Here is a 21055-nt window from a genome sequence, read left to right as displayed (position 1 = left end):
ATTTTGCATATCACGTTTTAAAATTACAGTCTTAACTATCCCATTAAATGCTAATCACTAACCCTAAATCAAAGATTTTACGTACTACTTCATGTGTATTTAAGTACCCTTTTAATTCACTTAAAGATTATCTATAAATTAATTTAAACTATCATTTGTCTATCAGTAGGCGCGAGCAAGCTGTCATGCTTGCACTCTGACCTCCCGCTGTGCATGATACTCTCCAAAACAAAAGAATGTATTTATTCACGTTTCTCCTTATCTTTCAGCTAAATCTTTTAATCTTTTAACTTTTAACGTCCGCACTGTTTTTATTTTTATTGTCTGCATTTTAATTTTGCTTTTATTTTCTTTCATTTCACTTTGTTGTCTGTGAAGCACTTTGAGTCTGCCCTTTCCTGGAAAAACGCCACACAAACAAAGCTGCCCCGCCTTGCCTTGCCTGTCTCCGACTGGTTATCCAACCTAGTCACAACAAACACACAAGGCCATGCTCTAAGCGCCAGGCCTAATCACACTTCTCCTCTTTTTAACACTTTACATATCGGCTCTTATTCTAATTATTAATGTAGGCTGTTATTTGTAATTATTATTCAACACTATTCACAGCAAACAGTTGTAAAGTTATAGTTATTCGCAATATACTCTCAAAATCTGTAGCTAACTGAAAGCTGTTGAGATTTGGTTTGCCTCCTTCATCTCAGTGGCCTAGTGGTTAGAGTGTCCGCCCTGAGATCGGCAGGTCGCAAGCTCAAAACCCCGGCCGAGTCATACCAAAGACTATAAAAAAATTTTGGGAGCCAAATCACCAAAAATGATTCCCGGGCGCGGCACCGCTGCTGCCCACCGCTCCTCCCAGGGGCGATCACGGGGATGGGCCAAATGCAGAGGACAAATTCCACCACACCCAGTGTGTGTGTGACAATCACTGGCACCCCAACTTTAACTCTAACTTTATTCTGTCATGCCATTATCCTCTTCTAGCTCAACATCCAGAAGTATGGTGTACTGCAATTTCTAAATAAAAATATAAATGACTCCAAACTAAAATGTCAGACTGCACTTTAAAGTTACCTGACTTAAACTTACTTTTATTAAATTGATTTCCAAACTAACCACCACCACAGCAGACATCTTCCTCAATCCTATCCCAATACTCCCATGAATTAAGTGTTTCACAATAGTGGTTAAGTAGTTGTTTTGAGTAATAGATCTCAATATGGGGAATTTAATAAGACTAAATCACAGCCAGAAAAAGTCACTTGTGGGGTTCCACAAGCCTTGTTATTGGGACCTAAGCTATTTATACTTAATCTAAGTGATCTTTGTTCAGTATCTAATCAATTAAATGTATTACGTTTGCAGATAATACAAATGTATATTGTTCAGGAGAAGACTTGAAGAAATCGTTGAGGAAATCGAGGTCGCGTTGATTCACCTAAAAAATTATTTAATATTAATAAGTAATCATTGAATGATAACAAAACTAAATTTGTGGTGTTTAGTGGTGCAAAGTCAAATGGTAGGAGGGGCACGGTCAAATTGTGAAACAAAAATTAAAGTTGAATCAAGTGGAAATTGACAGAGTATATGAACTACATTCTTGAGAATAGTAATTGATCATTAATATGTTGGAAGCCGCATATTGAACATATTAAAGAAAAATATCCAAATCTTTGCCATTCAGTATAAAGTAAAACACATGCTGAATAAGAAATGTCTGCATATGTTATCTCATTCATTTATTTTTCCATATGTAGTATTGTTTTGAAGTTTGGGGAAATGTTTATAGAAGAAATATAGACCCAATACTTAAAATTAAAAGGCTCATTTCAATAATACACAAAGCATTATTATTATGATCATACCAATCCATTTTTTATAAGTCATAATGTGTTAAATGTTCAGATAATTTAATTTTAAAACAATGGCAATTATGTTTCCGAGTAAAGAACAACAGCCTTCCAGTTTGTATTCTTAGCTTGTTTACATTATGAGGAGAAAACTATCATTTACGGGGGATATTGATTTTTGAAATAGGTAAAAAAAAAACAAAAAAAAAAAACAAATGTAATTCAGTTCTAGGAGTTAAATAATGTACCATCCTCAGTGATGAGCTGAACACATGTAGTTTTTTGTTATGGTTTTGGAGACCCTTGAAAAGTAAAGTTTTTTGAACATTATAAAATATATTAACAATTACTTTCATCTTTTAACGTTGATGTTCCAGGTAATTTAATGTTCAGTAAATGTATATCATAGAGCAATATAAGCTTTGGCTTCCGCCTATTCTTTTTTCGGTCATTCTTTTTCTTTTCTTTTCTGTGTGTAAATGTGTGTGATTGTTAATATGTCTAATTTACTGTCAAAGTGCTCACACAAATTGGTTGATGGTTGATTATATGACCAAAATAAACTTATTTCATTTATTCATTCATTATCTATCGCACTCATAGTTTTATTCCATTTTGCATGTAATTATTCCTATTGATTTCTTCAAACACCATACCCTCCTTTGAGAACTACTGGTTTAGCCTATAAAAAATCCTTTGTCTCATACATCATTAGACTGTATGGCTCCTCTTTGGGGGGGCTAGGATGACAGGGAATGCAAAACAATAACAGTACAATACTTTTTTATATCATGGTCGTTATGCCTAGTTTCTCTTATTATATTCTTATTTTACTGTTCTCTTTTTATTCTCCTTGTAATATTTTTCTATTTTGTTTCCATTTATACCCTTATTAGTTACTGTTTACTTTTTACTTCTTCTTCCTGAGGGAACTCTCCTGAAGGAATCAATAACGTTTTATCTGTCTATCTATTACTAACCCGAGCACAATTCATGACATCATGCTCATCTTGCAGACAGTTGTTTCCATTTTGTTTTATTCTCTACTTGTAATTCTACATGCACCAATGTCACATAGAAACTTGCTTTCTTTGTTATTTATTTACATTATTATTTCTGGTTTACTTGCTGTCTGTTTACTTAAGTTCTCATATTTTGGTCTGTCTTCCTTCTGATTAGAATTTGTTTAACGCTTCTCTACGTTTTGTTTTGACTATGGCGCTGAGTGTTGTCTTATCTGTACTTCTTCAGACTACATGTTTCACAGTTTGCACAGATGCCCTTAGATGTTTTTAGAATATAAATTTAACTTTTATTTTATTGTGTGTTTATTCCTAAAAAAATTAAAATGTCAATGTATAATCAATTTATCTTTATCAAATTTAAATTCAATATTATTAATTTATTTGTTGTATAACTATTAATTCAAAGTTACAATGTGTCCTACTCTATGATGTGCGTGTGTTTGTCTCAACTTCCACACAGGAACTGGATGGATCAGATAAGCAACAAGGCTGTTCAATACAGTATATTACACACATAATTAATGACTAATGAATTTAACAATGCTTCAATGTCCCAGTCCAAATGTATGTATTGATATTTAAATGTTTATTTATTCATATACAGTATATTTTATTTTTCCTATTATAAAAACCAACCTGTCAGCCTTCTCTTCAGATTTGAGTATAGCTGTCCACTATATATATATATATATATATATATATATATATATATATATATATATATATATATATATATATATATATATATATATATATATATATATATATATATATATATATATGTATATATATATATATATATATATATATTTTTTTTTAAAACTAGCTCAATGCTAATCTAATCCAATGCTATGCTAACTCAATGCTAACCTAGCTTAATGCTAATCTAGCTCAATGCTATCCTAACATTGTCACACCTCTTCGGCCCACGCCTCACGCAGCTGTCACTCACACAGCCTCGTCACACACACACATCCCTTATCTTAAAATGTCTTCCAGCAGGGCCTCCCTTTTTTTTTTTTTTTTTTTCAAACCACAGTGTCACACAGTTACAATCACCAGCACAGTTAAAAGTAAATGCAACAGACAACTATTTTTCTCATCCAGAAGCACAGCTGTATCATATCAGAACCTTAATAATAAGAACAACATTTATCATTCACTCTTAGATGGACAAATAGTCAAGTTTAAGGAGGGTATTCTGGACTTCCCTGCTTAGGCTGCTGCCCCCGCGATCCAACCTCTGAGAGCGGAATAAGATAATTAAATGGATAGATCATTCACTCATATGTTTTCTGTACATAAACTTTGTCTACTTTCTCACAAGCACACACATTTTAGACAATTTCCCAACTTGTACAGATAGCGGGGCTGTGAGAAAAAGTGTGAAGGAAGGTTGCGAGAGGGGGGGGGGAGAAAAGGAAGGGGGGAATTAAACCAGATAAAAAACCAGGTGCTACACAAAAGTTATTAAATTACGCATATATCTAAATGTACCAACAAACTGACTCATTCAATACACACACATTTCAGCATTCATCATTATACACACACATTTATAAATTACAATCCCACCCCATGTCCGGACAAATATGAACAACTAATGCACGCGTGCTTTTGTGGAATCGGCCGTCTCATATCACAAAAACCAGGTTCCATCATTGCTCATACAACGGCGATTAACCCGTTTCATTGGAGCAGCACCTGCGTTATCAAACTGACCAACACGGATCACTGGCCTAAGCGCCATAGGACCACTAGGAATCACCCACCAATCCTACAGACATCGTGTCTGGTCAGTCCCATACAGTTTCACCAAGTTTCACCAAAGCTCTACCATATGGAGCCCGAGATGCCACCTGTCTATTCTGCAGCCATTAAACAGATTCGTGACAACTTGGCTCAGTTGATCTCCTTTACCGGAGTCACTGAATGGTCACCTAATATGAGGCTTTTTTACACGCTGAGTCACAAGGACTAGGGACCGCTGCAGTTTCCACATAGACAGGTGTCTCGCACTTTCACAGACGTATCAATTTTATATGGGCCAAATGTCACACCAGTTAGCAAACCTTGCCTTAAATGTATCTTTGTCCTACTCTGGCTAATTCTGATGCACTTGCAGAAAGAATCATCCTCTGCCAGCAACGACAGAGGATGAAGAGGTTAAAATAAATTTTTCGTCTCACATCGTCTGTGCTTCTACACTCCAAACCACCAAAATTCTAATAACAATCCCCTTATGTTAAAAACAAGAAATCACAAGTTTTCAACAAACACACAGACAAATAATCACATATAAAACAACTCAATCCAACCATAATTTACCCCATTCCAGGTTGTTTTTGGAGAACCTGACTAAACCTATCTTTTATCAAAAATAGATTCAGCAATTAGTCTTATCGATCCGGCTCTCTCTAGGCAGAAAATGTTTACACTTTAAAGCAAACTGCTTACCTTGTGATGCGCGCGTGCAACACACTGTCTGCCTGACAGAGAGAGCGGGAGCGGCTGTCGACCTGTAGCTTTTAAACCATCCTGTTCGTGACGCCAATTTGTGTAGTGGATTGTCCGAAGCTTAAGCAGGCAACAAAAGTAGTTTAGTACAACAAATTTATTTACCCATTATCAGAAGTGCAGGTTGAATTAAGTTGGCCGTGCAGACAGACCACATGTTACTCCGGAGCAAACAAGACACACACAAGCCAAAATCACTGTCGAGTTCCGGTCTTCTGCCATTTTTTATATGTCTCTTGTGCGTCATTGTTTTTTATCTAGTGCGTCATGATTGTTTTGTTTTGGTTTTGTCTGTTCCAAAACAACCTTGTATCTCTTAGTCATATTTGGAAATTCAAACATTCTGTAGACAGGTTGGCATAACTCCATATTCACCTTTGTCCCACAACTGGTCCATTCAATGGCACAAAATAGAAGAGAATTGAACATGAGCGGACATTCTTAAAAGACAAGAAATATAGGTCAAAAGGTCAGAAATTCTACGACAATAGTTTTGGGCTTGTCTGGAACTTGGAGGTGTACTCTTTCATGAAGAAAACATTTTTTTCAGAGTAACCGTTCAGTTCAAGGCGCCCTCCACTAATGTGAAGTCTAATTTACCTTACAAATGGACAGTTACGTAAATGTCTGAATTATGGCTGGGGCGTTTATTTAACAAAACCGCAAAGCGTACGCAACATTAATTGTCAGCAGGCAGTAATTGCTTATTTAGTAAATTTGAAAACGATTTTAAAGTTTAAAAAAAATACTGTATCTATATAATAATGATTTAATTGCTGTATGCATATTTCTGACATTAATACTCATTGCTATGCAGCTTACCGTATTAATAATCTCATTTATAGAAGTCTTAATGGTTGCATTTTTATACTTTATAAATGATTGATTCAGCATTTCTACATTATAATTTGGTATTGTCAATGGTTTGCTAGATCGTTTAGAAAGTGTATGTAAATACATTTTGATAATCTCTCTAGACATTTATACATGCACTTATACATTCAGTATTCAGACGTACAGTATACTAGTGGTTATATATTCAAAACTGTATAAACTGCATACCAATTAGCATTCATGTCGAAAATATGCTTTAAAAATTCAGTATTTAAAATTGCTTAATAGTGTGTACTTTTGATAAAGTGTTATCAAAAAGCTTATCGGAGCAACTGAGCAAATGTTGTATTAGTGGTAAGGGGCAAACTTCTTAGCAAGCACTAAAACTACCTGTAAACAACAGTACAAGTGTAACACATGCGCTTCATACCAACAGCGGAGTTGTGTTACCAACATTTCAAAGCCCACGAGGAGATAGATACAGCTGCTGGATGTTGACCACTCATGATACGTCAAATGCAGTTACTGCCATCTTGTGGAATTGATTAAGAGAAATTACAACAGGAGGTTGCTTTTACCCACGGCCATACACATGACCATGTTTTTATGGCCCTTTGCTATTTTGGACCTATTGTTTGCTTTTTTAGACCACATACTCTGCAACTAGAGAAGACTGTTTAAAGAACTGGAGCATAAATGGTATATTTTATGAAGATGTTACTTTTGGGTTAAAGGGAAACATGTAGTTGCTTTAAAACAACAGCCAGAAAAAGATATATTTTTTCAATCAATTTCTGTTTTTGTTTTCAGCCGCAGGACCCGACAGCATTCAGCCCGCTGGCCCTCACAGCCATGAAGCAGGCTCTGCTGTTGCGCTACTCTCTCTTCCCACTTCTCTACACTCTCTTTCACCATGCACATGCACACGGACACACTGTCGCAAGGCCGCTGATGTTTGAGTAAGTGAAACACGCCAACGTTTGTCTGTCTGTTCAAACGCAGGCCAGCGTAGAACATTACCGTATTTGGGTTTATTACCGCCACGACAGTCACCAACCACCTTGCGGTTCGAAGTTCTTCTAGAGGTGGGAATTTAAATTATCTGACGGGAGACTCTGTTAGATGTTCCCAGCAGACCCTCACAATGCGTCTGGGCCTGCCAGGTCTGACCGGCATCTTCCCCCAATATCAGAGCCAACTCACCACCAGGTGGTGATCGGTGCAACGCGACGCCCCTCTCTTTACCCGAGGGTCCAAAACATGAGTCAGCAAATCCGATGGCACGACCACAAAGTCGATCATGGAACTGCAACCTAGGGTGTCCTGGTGCCAAGTGCACATATGGACACCCTTATGTGTAGTGGTGCGTGAGCGCAAACAACAGTCAGGACTCGTCCCCCCACCCGAAAGTGTAGGGTATCTACCCTCTTGTCTATTGAGTTGAACTACAACGTACAGGCTCTGAGCCGCGGGGCAACAAGTAGTTCCACCCCCACCCATTGCCTCTCACTGCTTGCAATGCCAGAGTGGAAGAGACTCCAGCCTCTCTCAAGAAGTCTGGTTCCAGAGACCTTACTGTGCATCGAAGCTAGTCCTACTAGATCCTGCCGGAACTTCTCCAGTTAGCGCACAAGCTCAGGTTCCTTTCCCCCAGCGAGGTGACATTCAGTGTCCCAAGAGCTAGCTTCCATAGCAAAGGATCGGACCGCCAAAGGCCCTGCCTTCGACTGCGGCCCAGCTCACATTACCCCTGACCTCTATGCCCCCTCCTATGAGTGGTGAGCCCATTAGAGGAGGACCCACATTGCCTCTTAAGTTAAAGTACCAATGATTGTCACACACACACTAGGTGTGGTGAAATTTGTCCTCTGCATTTGACCCATCCCCTTGTTCACCCCCTGGGAGGTGAGGGGAGCAGTGGGCAGCAGCAGTGCCGCGCCCGGGAATCATTTTTGGTGATTTAACCCCCAATTCCAACCCTTGATGCTGAGTGCCAAGCAGGGAGGTAATGGGTCCCATTTTTATAGTCTTTGGTATGACTCGGCCGGGGTTTGAACTCACAACCTACCGATCTCAGGGCGGACACTCTAACCACTAGGCCACTGAGTAGAGCCTTCTGGCTCTGCCCGGCCGGGCCCCCATGAGGACACCGAGCCCCACCTTCATGCCTGGCTCCAGAGGCAGGCCCCGGTGGCACGTTTTCTGGCGAAGAAAAACTGTGTCCTTGTTCGTTTGTTTTCATAGAGGTCTTTGAGCTGCTGTTTGTCTGCTTCCATACCTAGGACCTGTTTGTCCTAGGTATGGACCCTACCAGGGGGGCAAAGAAGCCCCCGGACAACAGAGCTCCCAGGATCATTGGGGCACTCAAACTCCTCTACCACGATAAGGTGGCAGCTCAGAGAGGACTTGGCATCTAAGCCTACCAGAGGAATTCATAAGATCTCTGCCAAATTAGATCTACATACCCAGATGGATGGTAGATTTCAAAGCATTTATTTTTATGATAGCATGTGGGTGGAGTTAAGCATTGACGACTGATGATTGTTCAGCCTTTTTGCTCCCTGAGATCAAATCTTGGCTAAAAGTTTGTACTATTAATGTACTTTTAACACAGTCCTATCCTATGTGATTATATGTTGTAGTTCGTTCCAACATTGCCCATTTTTTGTAGTTCTTACCTACCAAAATACAACTGAATGGGGAAAATATGAAAGATTGAACTTCTTGTAGTCTTGTTACTTTCCTTAGTAACAGGACTACCATCTTTCAAGATATTTGTACGGCAGGCGGTGTGGCTCAGATGGTAAAGTGGTCATCCAAAAACTTTTAAGGTTCATGGTTCAAACCTGGCTTCTGCCATCCTAGTCACTGTCGTAGTGTTCTTAGGCATGACGCTTCAATTAAATGTAATCCATTATTTTTATTATTGTTATATGCATAAACAGACCCCTAAAGAAACACACCACCTTCAAAGCCAGTAAATGTGTTGATTTTTTTTTTTTTAGAACAAAAGGGTGTCAAAGAATGGTTATGTTTAACCTTCAAGGCTTGTGACAATGAAAATTGTTTCAACAGATTCCCAAAGGATGTAAAAACCTACGGGATTGAAAAGCAGTTCCTGTGGGGGAGGAGTTTGCTGGTTACACCAGTGTTGGAACCTGGAGTAGACTTTGTGGAAGGTTACTTCCCCGAGGGTCTGTGGTATGACTATTACACGGTAAGACTCACTCACACAGCCCTAGAGCTGAACTAGGAGTCATCACGTGTCTTCTCCCGCAGGGTGACTCTTTAAAAAGCATGGGCGAAGAACTGCGACTCTCGGCTCCTCTGGACAAGATCAACCTGCATTTGAGGGAAGGATCTGTCGTTCCAACGCAGGTTCCTCACATTTCCACAGTACACAGTCTTAGGTAGTTGTAGTGGAGAACTTTTGTTAATATTTGGGTTTCCGTGCACAGACGCCCAACCTCACCTTGTGGGTGAGCACTGGCCAGCCTCTTCATTTGCTCACTGCACTTTCCGACAATGGCACTGCCTGTGGCGATCTGTTCTGGGATGACGGCGAGAGTCTCGACACCTTTGAGAACAACTACTACGCTTACATCGTCTTCAATGTGGCTCAGGTATGTACACGTGCTTGGTCCTTTTCCAACATTTAAGCCTACTCCAAAAGAGTATACTCTCATAAGTAACTTCAATATAGTGCACAATTTAATTATAATAAGGTCCAATACAAGAGTTGTGTTACTAATTCTGCCTTTTTAAAGGAGAACTGCATTTTTTTTTCAAATGTTGCCTATCATTCACAATCTTTATGTAAGACAAGCACACGTATGTTTTTCTTTTTTTATGCATTCTAACTAGTGAATAAACGCTTACAATGGAGCTTATGGGAGTCGCTCTATTCTGCCTATAAAGCCCTTAAAAACATCCAAATACCTCCATCAAGGTTTTATATACATGATGTAAGTATATATGTAATATGGGAACAGGTACATTCATAATAACAGGTAATATTTACATATTTTGCAAATTTTAAACATACGGCGGCACATTAATTAACGCATCATTACGTTCGCTTTTTCCTCCGACAACATCACTGGTTACTACTCACTGCAGACTTCTTGAGAGACAACAAACGTTATAAAACATCACTTACTGTTCAATGTCTGCTGTCACTGGGATGCCGACTGATGGAATATTGATATATTCCTGTTTACATGAAGAATGACTCTCAAAGAAAAAAGGGGGGTGCAACAAAGTGTCTTTTCCGGGTCTAAATTGTATCCCAAATTTGACCAACTTGTCGGGTTATGTCCTCATCCTTCTACTTTCAAGGTGAAAGATATTATTTATGATCTAGACTAAACTTTCACCATCTCCGATGCGAGAAAGCAGCTCACCAGCTCATGACGTCAAAATAGCAGCAGCAAGCTCGTTAGTTCTCTTTGACAATACGTGGCTAATAATAGATTGTCTGTGTTAGGGCTTACAATAACAAAATCACTAATATGTGGATAAAATTCAAGTCACGAAAGATAAATGGAGTATTGTTTGCGTTTTTTTGATGGTTATTTAGAGGGCTTTGTGGGCAGAATAGAAAACCTCCCATTGACTCCATTGTAAGCAGCCTTTTATTTGTTTATTTACGAGTTACAAAGTTTTTTCAAAAAATGCATCTGTTTTCTTGTATCATAATGATTGTGAACGATAGGAAACATTCCTAAAAGGTAATAATCACAACCATACATTACAGCAGTGTTTTTCAACCACTGTGTGCCGCGGCACACTTGCACACTTGTGTGCCGTGAGATATTGTCTGGTGTGCCGTGGGAATTCATGAAACTTCACCTAATTGGTCCAAAAAATGTTTTTTGCAAATCAATAATTATAATGTGCCGCTGCTGTGTAAAACTCAGCAGGGTAACCACGTAATATTCGATGTCAGTAGGTGGCAGCAGGTAGTTAATTGCTTTGTAAAAGTCGAAATGTGTCTGGTGAGACGAGGATGTTTTTGTTGTGATCCCAATATGCAGACCACGGCGTGCAGGTAAAAAGGTATGTAACGCTTAAACCAAAAATGAACAAAAGGGAAAGGAAAAGGTATGCAAAACGAAAGTAAAACTGAACTGGCTACAAAGTAAACAGAAACAGAATGCTGGACGACAGCAAAAACTCACGGCGTCTGCAAAGTACATCCGCACATGACGTGACAATCAACAATGTCCACACAAAGAAGGGTAGTGACAACTTAAATAGCCTTGCTTGCTAACAAAAAGCAGGTGCGGGGAATAGCGCTCAAAGGAAAACATGAAACTGCTACAGGAAATCACCAACAAAACAGGAAGGGCCACCAAAATAACAGCGCGAGACAAGAAAAAAAACACAGGAAAACACCAACAAACTCAAAATAAGGCATGACGGCCTGGTGGAGTATCATTTTTTTAACGTTTTCTGCTGGTGGTGTGCCTCCGTATTCTTAAATGAAAAAAACGTGCCTTGCCTAAAAAAAGGTTGAAAAACACTGCATTACAGTATGTAAATGCTCTAAAGAGGACGTTATTTGGAAGCAACTTTATCTGATTTTGAGAAGTCTGAAATCAGAAAGTGGACAACATGGTCTTTAATTACCATATTCAAGTACATAGGTAGCACGGTGGCACAGGGGTTAGTGCATGTGCCTCACAATACGAAGGTCCTGAGTAGTCCTGAGTTCAATCCCGGGCTCTGGATCTTTCTGTGTGGAGTTTGCATGTTCTCCCCGTGACTGCGTGGGTTCCCCCTGGGTACTCCGGCTTCCTCCCAGCGCCAAAAACATGCACCTGGGGATAGGTTGATTGGCAACACCAAATTGGCCCTAGTGTGTGAATGTGACTGTGAATGTTGTCTGTCTATCTGTGTTGGCCCTGCGATGAGGTGGCGACTTGTCCAGGGTGTGCACCGCCTTCTGCCTGAATGCAGCTGAGATAGGCTCCAGCACCCCCCGCGACCTCAAAAGGGACAAGCGGTAGAAAATGGATGGATGGAAGTACATTTTACAACACAGCAGGTGAAGAGTTAATTGTGCACAACAGAATGACAACATGCATGAGCTTTATACAATCACTAGTGCAACCAATATTTTTAAAGCGCATGCAAAGAGGCAGTTGCTGGATTCTGACCACTCATAGTACTTCAGATGGAGCTCCTGTCATCTTATGGAGGTTGCCCACAGCCACAAATATTTTTTCACTTGGTGGTAATTTGAGACCCCGGTTAATTACTATTGCAGACCATGCACTTAGCGACTCTAAGAAACTTTCACCTGTATGAAAGTTTATGACTTCATTTCGCAACTGGTTTTGTAGCAAACGATGACCTCGCAAGTGCTCCACAACCACGTGGAGGCCACTTACGTCACCGTGGAGTCAGCGTCCTTCTATGGCGTGAAGCAGATGCCAAGCAGAGTGCTAGTGAATGCCCAAGACACAGCCTTTACCTACAAAAGCAACCAGGTGAGTTCTAGTCAGAGATTCCAATTCCCTTAGAGATTTAGTGGGAATGCTCAGACATGCTAGTTAGCACACAGGAAGCTCTGGAAACCAATATGAATATAGTGTATGTCAAATTAATTTGTTAAGGGTAAAACTATTTCCATCATGAAAGCTTTATTATAACAGTACAATTTTAAGTAACATTTTAACACACCAAAAGTAAAAAAAAAAAAATCATAGAAATCCCAATAAAACTATATTAAATTGCATCCTCATTATCCGCAGCCTCTGTTGCAGAACCTCCAGGTTCTGTAAAAGCTTCTTCCCTCAAGCCGTAAGACTGTTGAACGCATCATAATAATCCCCTCAATTCCCCCCAAAAATGGATTAACTCGCTGGAATATAAAGACATACATCCATAAACGTGGATGCATATGCAAAAGTGCAATATATTTATCTCTACGGTAATCTATTTATTTATATCTGCACCTTATTGATGTTTTATCCTGCACTACCATGAGCTAATGCAACAAAATGTTGTTCTTATCTGTATTGTAAAGTTCAAATTTGAATGACAATAAAAAGGAAGTCTAAGTCTAAGTCAGGGGTCGGCAACCCGCGGCTCCGGAGCTGCATGCGGCTCTTTGACCACTCTGATGCAGCTCAGCTGCATACTTGTCAACCCTCCCGATTCACCCGGGAGACTTCCAGATTTCAGTGCCTCTCCCTGTAATCTCCCGGGACGATTGTTCTACGATTTTCACTCTATCAACAATAGTAAGGGCATACTGTGATGACACTGCAATTGGCGCCCTCTACAGCCAGCATTAACAGCGTGCCAAATCAGGTACATGTGTCATGCAGCTACTGCTTGCACACGTAAGTGACAGCAAGGCATATTTGGTCCACAGCCATACAGATCACACTGATGGTAGCGATATAAAAAACTTTAACACTCTTACTAATATGCGCCACACTGTGAACCCACACCAAACAAGAATGACAAACACATTTCGGGAGAACATCCGCACTGTAACACAACATAAACACAACAGAACAAATACCCAGAATCCCATGCAGCCCCCCCCCCCCCCCACACACACACACACACACACATCAAACCCCCCATACCCCCTGTGGGTTCACAGTGTGGCGTATATTAGTAAGAGTGTTAAAGTTGTTTATATCATCACCGTCAGTGTGATCTGTATGGCTATAGACCAAATATGCCTTGCTGTCACTTACGTGTGCAAGCAAAACCTGCACACAACATGTACCTGGACTGGCACGCTGTCAATGTTGGTTGTAGAGGGCGCTAAATGCCGTGTCATCACGGTACGCCCTTATTATTGATGCTTGTGTGAAAATCAGCAGATATATTCGAGACAAAAGTGGACTTGAAATATGAGGATCTCCCGGTAAAATCGGGAGGGTTGGCAAGTATGACGCTGTCAAGCGCCATTCATATAAAACTCGCGGGCTGCACTAACATTACATTTTCATATTAAGATGTGGGCCGCGTGTTTGAAACCCCTGGTTTATACATAGCACAAAGCAAAAAAAAACTGTATGCAGTGTTATTTCATTTTAAATTTCAAAAGAGTTTTGTGGCTCCCATTGTTTTCTTTAATTTGTGAAACTGGTCAAAATGGCTCTTTGAGTGGTAAAGGTTGCCGACCCCTGGTCTAAGTAAACAAAATTGGATGATCACTAAAGAAAAAATAGCTCAACAATCCTGAACAAACTGAAAAAATGTTTTAATCTTGTTTGAGATTTAATCTTAAGAAATGCACATGACATGTCTTGTCTTCTCAGGTTCTAACGGTGGCAAATATCAGCCTGAACCTCAGTCAGAACTTCACCATCAGCTGGATGTGATCACTGCAGTGCTCTTGGTTGACGGCCAGTCCAAGTAGGCCGAATTGATTTCAAAATCTATAGGAGCAAACATGCTAATAAGAGCCACATTACATTTGTGTTCTATTTGGTTTTAATAGCTGGGTTAGTAATGACTTCTGTGTCGCTGCGGAGGTTCTCAGAAATGATTGCGATATACACCAAAGTACCCTATGACCTCCACCAAGGAAGTTTTTGTGTGAGTGTTCTTGCCTTGTTCTATTTATTTAGGAAAAAAGAGCAGGAAATTCCCATTATGGGTGACCATGCACACACTTATGACCAACTGTACAAAAAATGTCCACAAACAGCCCAAGTTGCAAGGTCTGTAGCGTTAATGGGAATCATCACATGTGGTAAATTATATTTTTAAAGCTTTGGCACTCTTAAATATATGTGTGTGTGTGTGCATTCATGCATGGTAGGTCCCAACTTGCAACTGCCGCCTTACACATGTCTCCACATTGTTTGAGCCAATTCATGTATTCCTGAAGTTTCTTCCCTGTATAAAGATGTGATGTCAGGGTGTGAATGCTGCTACTTTTGCACTAAATAATCAGACACTGTTGCCTTGTGATTTTTCATTTTGTTGTATAATTATTTAACTCAATTTGAATGTTTTCTTTCTTGCTTTGTGTAGCGTGCCGGAGCTCTCCATCAGCAATAAAGTTTGTTTTAAAAATAATGAACTTGTACTTCTTACTGTAGGCAGATGGAGGGCAGCATAGCGCCATTTTTTCTTAAATTTCACATGGCATCACTAAAGAATAACAAGACAATAAGGATAACTAAAGAGGCAAATCTGTTTTACTTTGACATCTGGCATTGGTCCCTTTACATATTATAAATGCTATAATGAAGCTTTTTGTACGGTTACACCGAATAATAATCAAAAGCTGTATCACAAATGTGTCTCACCATTGCAGCCACATAAGAACAAAAGTCAATAAGGACTGTTTTTACATGCAGTGTGAAGACCGCTAATGAGTGTGTAGAACCTGAAACATGTCTGAGGCCTTTGAAAAGCCAAAGCCCCTCATCAAAGTCAGTCCAACGATAAAGCCCGTGCTGGAAAGCAGAAGCGTCTCGTTCACATGCTAACTGTTTCCAGATGGCACATAAATCACTTATTCATTGGTTACAGGGGCCGGGGCAGAGAAAAGGGCAGCGGGGGTCTGTCAAAAGCATTCTGTTCTTCTGACAAGGGCATTTCCTGTCTGGATTTGGGAGGATTAGGTGTGTGTGTGAGGGGTGCTGGACGAGGGGGGCGGTGGTCTTTCACATGGTGACCTCCCAGACATTAGACACTTTGTGGTTTTGGGAAAAAAACTCTTAAAAACAGATTTCTTCTCACACCCGCCATCCCCCACCGTGTTGCTAAACGTGGCGCTTTTGCAGTCTTAACACAATCGCGACAAGGCAAAACCACGTGTGCATATTTTCCCTTTTGGTCTTCCTGTTTTGAGTCCATGAGGAAGAGTGGGAGGACATTTTTGTGTAATCTTCGCTTCCCAATAAGAACGTATGAGATAAGAGATATGAAACTGTTTGGGCCTTGGGGGGAGTTGAATCGAGATCAGATCTAGGGATGCTTTTTAAAAGAACATTGTGTTTGGACTGGAGATTTTAAACAGGGGGGGTCCGAGGAGGTACTGCAGTGGGTAGTGACATTTTTGGTCGATTACACATTTTATTTTATTTTAAACTATTTTCTTTAATATTCCCTATAAACTTTTTTTTTTACTAATTTGACAAGCTGTAGAAAATGGATGGATGGAACTAACTTTAAATACATGCATAAAAAAACTACAAAATATATAATTATGATGATCATATTAATAATATTATTAATAATAAAAATAAATATGCTTAATAAAACATGAATAAATAAACTGGTGTATCATTTTAATATCTTAGTATTGGACAAGTTACCTTTCCGACCAGTTCAAACCACAATTTTACAAGATACAGTGCAGGCCAAAAGTTTGGACACACCTTCTCATTCAATGCATTTTCTTTATTTTCATGACTATTTACATTGTAGATTGTCACTGAAGGCATCAAAACTATGAATGCGGAGTTATGTACTTTACAAAAAAAGGTGAAATAACTGAAAACATGTTTTATATTCGGGTTTTCTTCAAAATAGCCACCCTTTGCTCTGATTACTGCTTTGCACACTCTTGGCATTCTCTCGATGAGCTTCAAGACATAGTTACCTGAAATGTTTTTCACTTCACAGGTGTGCTTAAAGCTCATTGAGAGAATGCCAAGAGTGTGCAAAGCTGTAATCAGAGCAAAGGGTGGCTATTTTGAAGGAACTCCCGACCTCGGAAGAAGATGGATGGATGGATGGATAGAATATAAAACATGTTTTCAGTTATTTCACCTTTTTTTGTTAAGTACATAACTCCACATGTGACATTCATAGTTTTGATGCCTTCAGTGACAATCTACAATGTAAATAGTCATGAAAATAAAGAAAACACATTTAATGAGGAGAAGGTGTGTCCAAACTTTTGGCCTGTACTGTATATAGGTAGGAGGCCCCACGCCATCTCTCCATCCGTTTGGGGGTCCTTGGCATAGAAAACGCTAAATAACCCTGGTAAGTAAAAAATACAATACCATTATTGAGGATTTTTTTCCAATATAAATTATTTTCCATCCATCCATTTACTTGTCCCTCTCGGGGTCGCGGGGGGTGCTGGAACTTATCCCAGCTGCACTTGGGTGGAAGGCGGGGTACACCCTGGACAAGTCGCCACCTCATCACAGGCAACATTCACACTCACGTTCACACACTAGGGCCAATTTAGTGTTTCCAGTCAACCTTTTCCCAGGTGCATGTCTTTGTTTATAAATGCTAATAAATAATGTATAGAAACAATATATAGCAGTGCTAGTCAATTCCTGCGGGCAGCACGGTGGCAGAGGGGTTAGTGCATCTGCCTCACAATACAAAGGTCCTGAGTAGTCTTGAGTTCAATCCCGGGCTCGGGATCTTTCTGTGTGGAGTTTGCATGTTCTCCCTGTGACTGCATGGGTTCCCTCCGGGTACTCCGGCTTCCTCCCACCTCCAAAGACATGCACCTGGGGATAGGTTGATTGGCAACACTAAATGGTCTCTAGTGTGTGAATGTGAGTGTGAATGTTGTCTGTCTATTTGTGTTGGCCCTGCGATGAGGTGGCGACTTGTCCAGGGTGTACCCCGCCTTCCGCCCGAATGCAGCTGAGATAGGCTCCAGCGACCCCCCGCGACCATACTTGCCAACCCTCTCGAATATTCCGGGAGACTCCCGAATTTCAGTGCCTCACCCAAAAATCTCCCGGGACAACCATTCTCTGAATTTCTCCCGATTTCCGGCCGGACTTAAGGCACGCCCCCTCCAGGTCCGTGCTGACCTGAGTGAGGACAGCCTGTCGTCACGTCCGCTTGGCCAACCAAAAAGTAACCGTAGAACAGTATAGTGTTCTGTGGTTACTTTTTGGTTGGCCAACTGTTTACGTTGTATTGCGCACCCTGACGGCAAGTGTGGGAGTCTTTTTTTATTTTCATTTTTATTTTTTATAAACCTTTATTTATACATTTCAACATTTACAAAACAGATGAAAATAAAGTAAATACAAAAACAGTACAAAGCATCGCCAGGGGGTTGTAAATTCAAAGTAACTAAAATAGAATACAAAATATATATATATATATATATATATATATATATATATATATATATATATATATATATATATATATATATATATATATATATATATATATATATATGATAAACAAAGTGCAAAGCTATAGGCTCACTCAATTTCAGTAAAAAACTTAAATTTGGAACACAGCATCATCGTTTTTGCAGCTTTTTGGTTGTTAGAGGTAGAAAGTGTTTTAATGTAGAGTTCTAAAAAATTTTTAAAGGCACAAAAAACTGGTCGGGTATTGAGAAACTTACATTTATGAATATAAGGTTTAGCCAATAGTATAATGAGGTTGCAAAAGTAAAATTCCTTTTCAATTTTTTTTTCATACAGTGTAAATCCAAATAGCACATCTTTAATGGAAGTGTGGGAGTCAGTTCTGACGTATGAAGAAAAGAGACGTAACTTCGTCACCTCGCCTGGTTATTGACTCGAACCCAGAATATTACACTGCCCATACCTACGCTCCTTCAAAGGCTGTGCTACTGGCTGCAAAGCATTGCACTTTCAAATACAACCATGAGTAGAGAGTGTTATGTGTGTATATGTGTAAATAAATTAACACTGAAATTCAAGTATTTATTTTATTTATATGTATGTATATATATATATATATATATATATATATATATATATATATATATATATATATATATATATATATATATATATATATATATATATATATATGTATATATATATATATATAAAATAAAATACATATTTATATATGTAGCTAGAATTCACTGAAAGTAAAGTATCTATTTTATTTATATATATATATATATATATATAAGAAATACTTAAATTTCAGTGAATTCTAGCTATAAATATACTCCTCCCCCTTAACCCCCGCCCCCCCCCCGACCCCGCCCACCTCAACCCCCCCCCCCCCCCCCCCCCAAATCTCCCGAATTTGGAGGTTTCAAGGTTGGCAAGTATGCCCGCGACCCCAAAAGGGACAAGTGGTAGAAAATGGATGGATCGATGGATGGAGAGTCAATTCCTGTCACAGAGAAGATCTTTGACTTGGTTTCAGTATAGCTGTGCTATATTTAAGCACAGCTCTCCCCCAGGAAAGTACTTTTTAAAACAGCATGGCACTCCTTTCATATAGATCAGGGGCTGCATGGAGGAAAATCTGTGCACATGCTATATTAATCATGGCATTAAAATGTAAAAATAAAGAATACTTCAGATTGTTTTATTTGTCTTACTTTGGCCAAAAATAGAACAAACACATTCTGAAAATATTACAATAAAAATACAAAAAAAATACTGGCAGTGGTAAAGTTTAGATCCATGAAGGAAAGAAGAAAGTGAATGAATGTTTATAACTGAATACATTTACATATGCATAAATATTTGCTTTCTTTTGTATTGATAGTTTTTAATGAATGAAGTAACGTTTATGACAACCTTTTTCCAAAACACAATACAGAGTGTGAGATATAACAGTATAATGCATACATTTATCATTTGTTTTCAAAACGCTTACAAAAAAGTGGGACCCCAAAAATGTACCGTGGGACCCCATTTTTATGACTTGATGGGGTCCCTGGGACCCCATTTTGAAAATTCCTAGCGCCAACACTGATGGAGTATTGGTGCGTGCAAAACAGCAGCATGCGGCTGTGGCCTGCGGGCCGGATCTAATACTAATCAAATATCATCCCAGGGGCCATAGATCATTTATTCGCGGGCCGGATCTGGCCCTCGGGCCTTTACTTTGACACCCCTGATATAGATCTCTGACACTTTTCAGTTCATAATAATGTAGAACCACAAGAGTGCATGACTATTTAAGACAAACAATGCCGTGTCCAGTCAGCGGTGGGATGTAGTGTAGGTATCATAAAGGAGCTTGCTAATAGCCCTGCCTTATCACCGTCGCCTGATGTTGCATCTGTGCAGGTGTGTAGGTGTCAGGTGACTCTGACAAATGCACCCAACAGACAGGACCGGACAGGCTGACTGTGTACAGGCAGCGACCGCACCTAGTTACAGTAACTGCTTCCTTATTAGTCCTGAAATAATAAAGACTTTACACAACACCTCACTTGGCAGATACCTAACGTTGTGACCCATGTGTATATTTTAGACACATTGTGTTGAGTCTCCATTGCTATTTACACTGAGGGCTTCTTTAAATTATTTGTACACATACTTCAAAATGTAGTGAGGACAGCCATTGCTTTAAGCCCCACCCACATTCTGCAAATGGGATGGTTTATATTAGCTATGAACTTAGTCATCAGCGTGCATGTTTTTTGTCAACATGCCGACCATTAAGTTGGCTTTTGAAAGTGGAGAGTTTGTAGTAGAATGAATTAAATAAAGGCCAAGATATTACATAAAGAGAAGTATTCTACGACTAGTGATGGGCAAGCTACTTGGAAAATGTAGTAAACTAAGCTACAAGTTACTCTCGATTCAATGTAGCTAATCTAAAGAGGAAACTATCCCCAGGGAATTTTAGTAAGCTACACGGCAAAAGTAGCTTGCAACGTCAAAGCTACATATTTAATGGCATTTATATTCATGGGCCTACATGTGTAATATCAATGTTAAAGTAACAGAATGTACAAGTGGGTCCATTACTGTTAACTATCTGTCATTTAGCTGTGGACACCCCACAACTAGCTCTAAGGGTCCCCACACCCCACTGTATGTATTTATATAGTTTGCCTTTTCTTTGGCCCACTTCCATAATGTTACTATTTTTCTCTACCTACAGTAAAAAAAATTAAAA

General features: G+C 39.4%; 1 protein-coding gene across 2 annotated transcripts in view; it reads left to right on the top strand.

Annotated features, from left to right (window-relative positions):
- Positions 1 to 15283, top strand: part of gaa2 (alpha glucosidase 2) — a 34595-nt gene extending 19312 nt beyond the window's left edge. For both annotated transcript variants that reach the window (XM_062032888.1, XM_062032887.1), the window contains exons 16-21: positions 7040 to 7188; positions 9305 to 9446; positions 9509 to 9607; positions 9688 to 9852; positions 12577 to 12723; positions 14518 to 15283. In XM_062032888.1, the coding sequence (XP_061888872.1) occupies positions 7040 to 7188; positions 9305 to 9446; positions 9509 to 9607; positions 9688 to 9852; positions 12577 to 12723; positions 14518 to 14580 (765 nt within the window). In that variant the 3' untranslated portion in view covers positions 14581 to 15283. The remainder of the gene's footprint in view (positions 1 to 7039; positions 7189 to 9304; positions 9447 to 9508; positions 9608 to 9687; positions 9853 to 12576; positions 12724 to 14517) is intronic.
- The last annotated feature ends 5772 nt before the right edge of the window (positions 15284 to 21055 follow it).

The sequence above is a fragment of the Entelurus aequoreus genome, linkage group LG22, assembly GCF_033978785.1.
Source record: "Entelurus aequoreus isolate RoL-2023_Sb linkage group LG22, RoL_Eaeq_v1.1, whole genome shotgun sequence".
Classification (NCBI taxonomy): domain Eukaryota; kingdom Metazoa; phylum Chordata; class Actinopteri; order Syngnathiformes; family Syngnathidae; genus Entelurus; species Entelurus aequoreus.
Note: the sequence above shows the minus strand (reverse complement) of the source record. Positions and strands in the feature narration are given on the sequence as shown.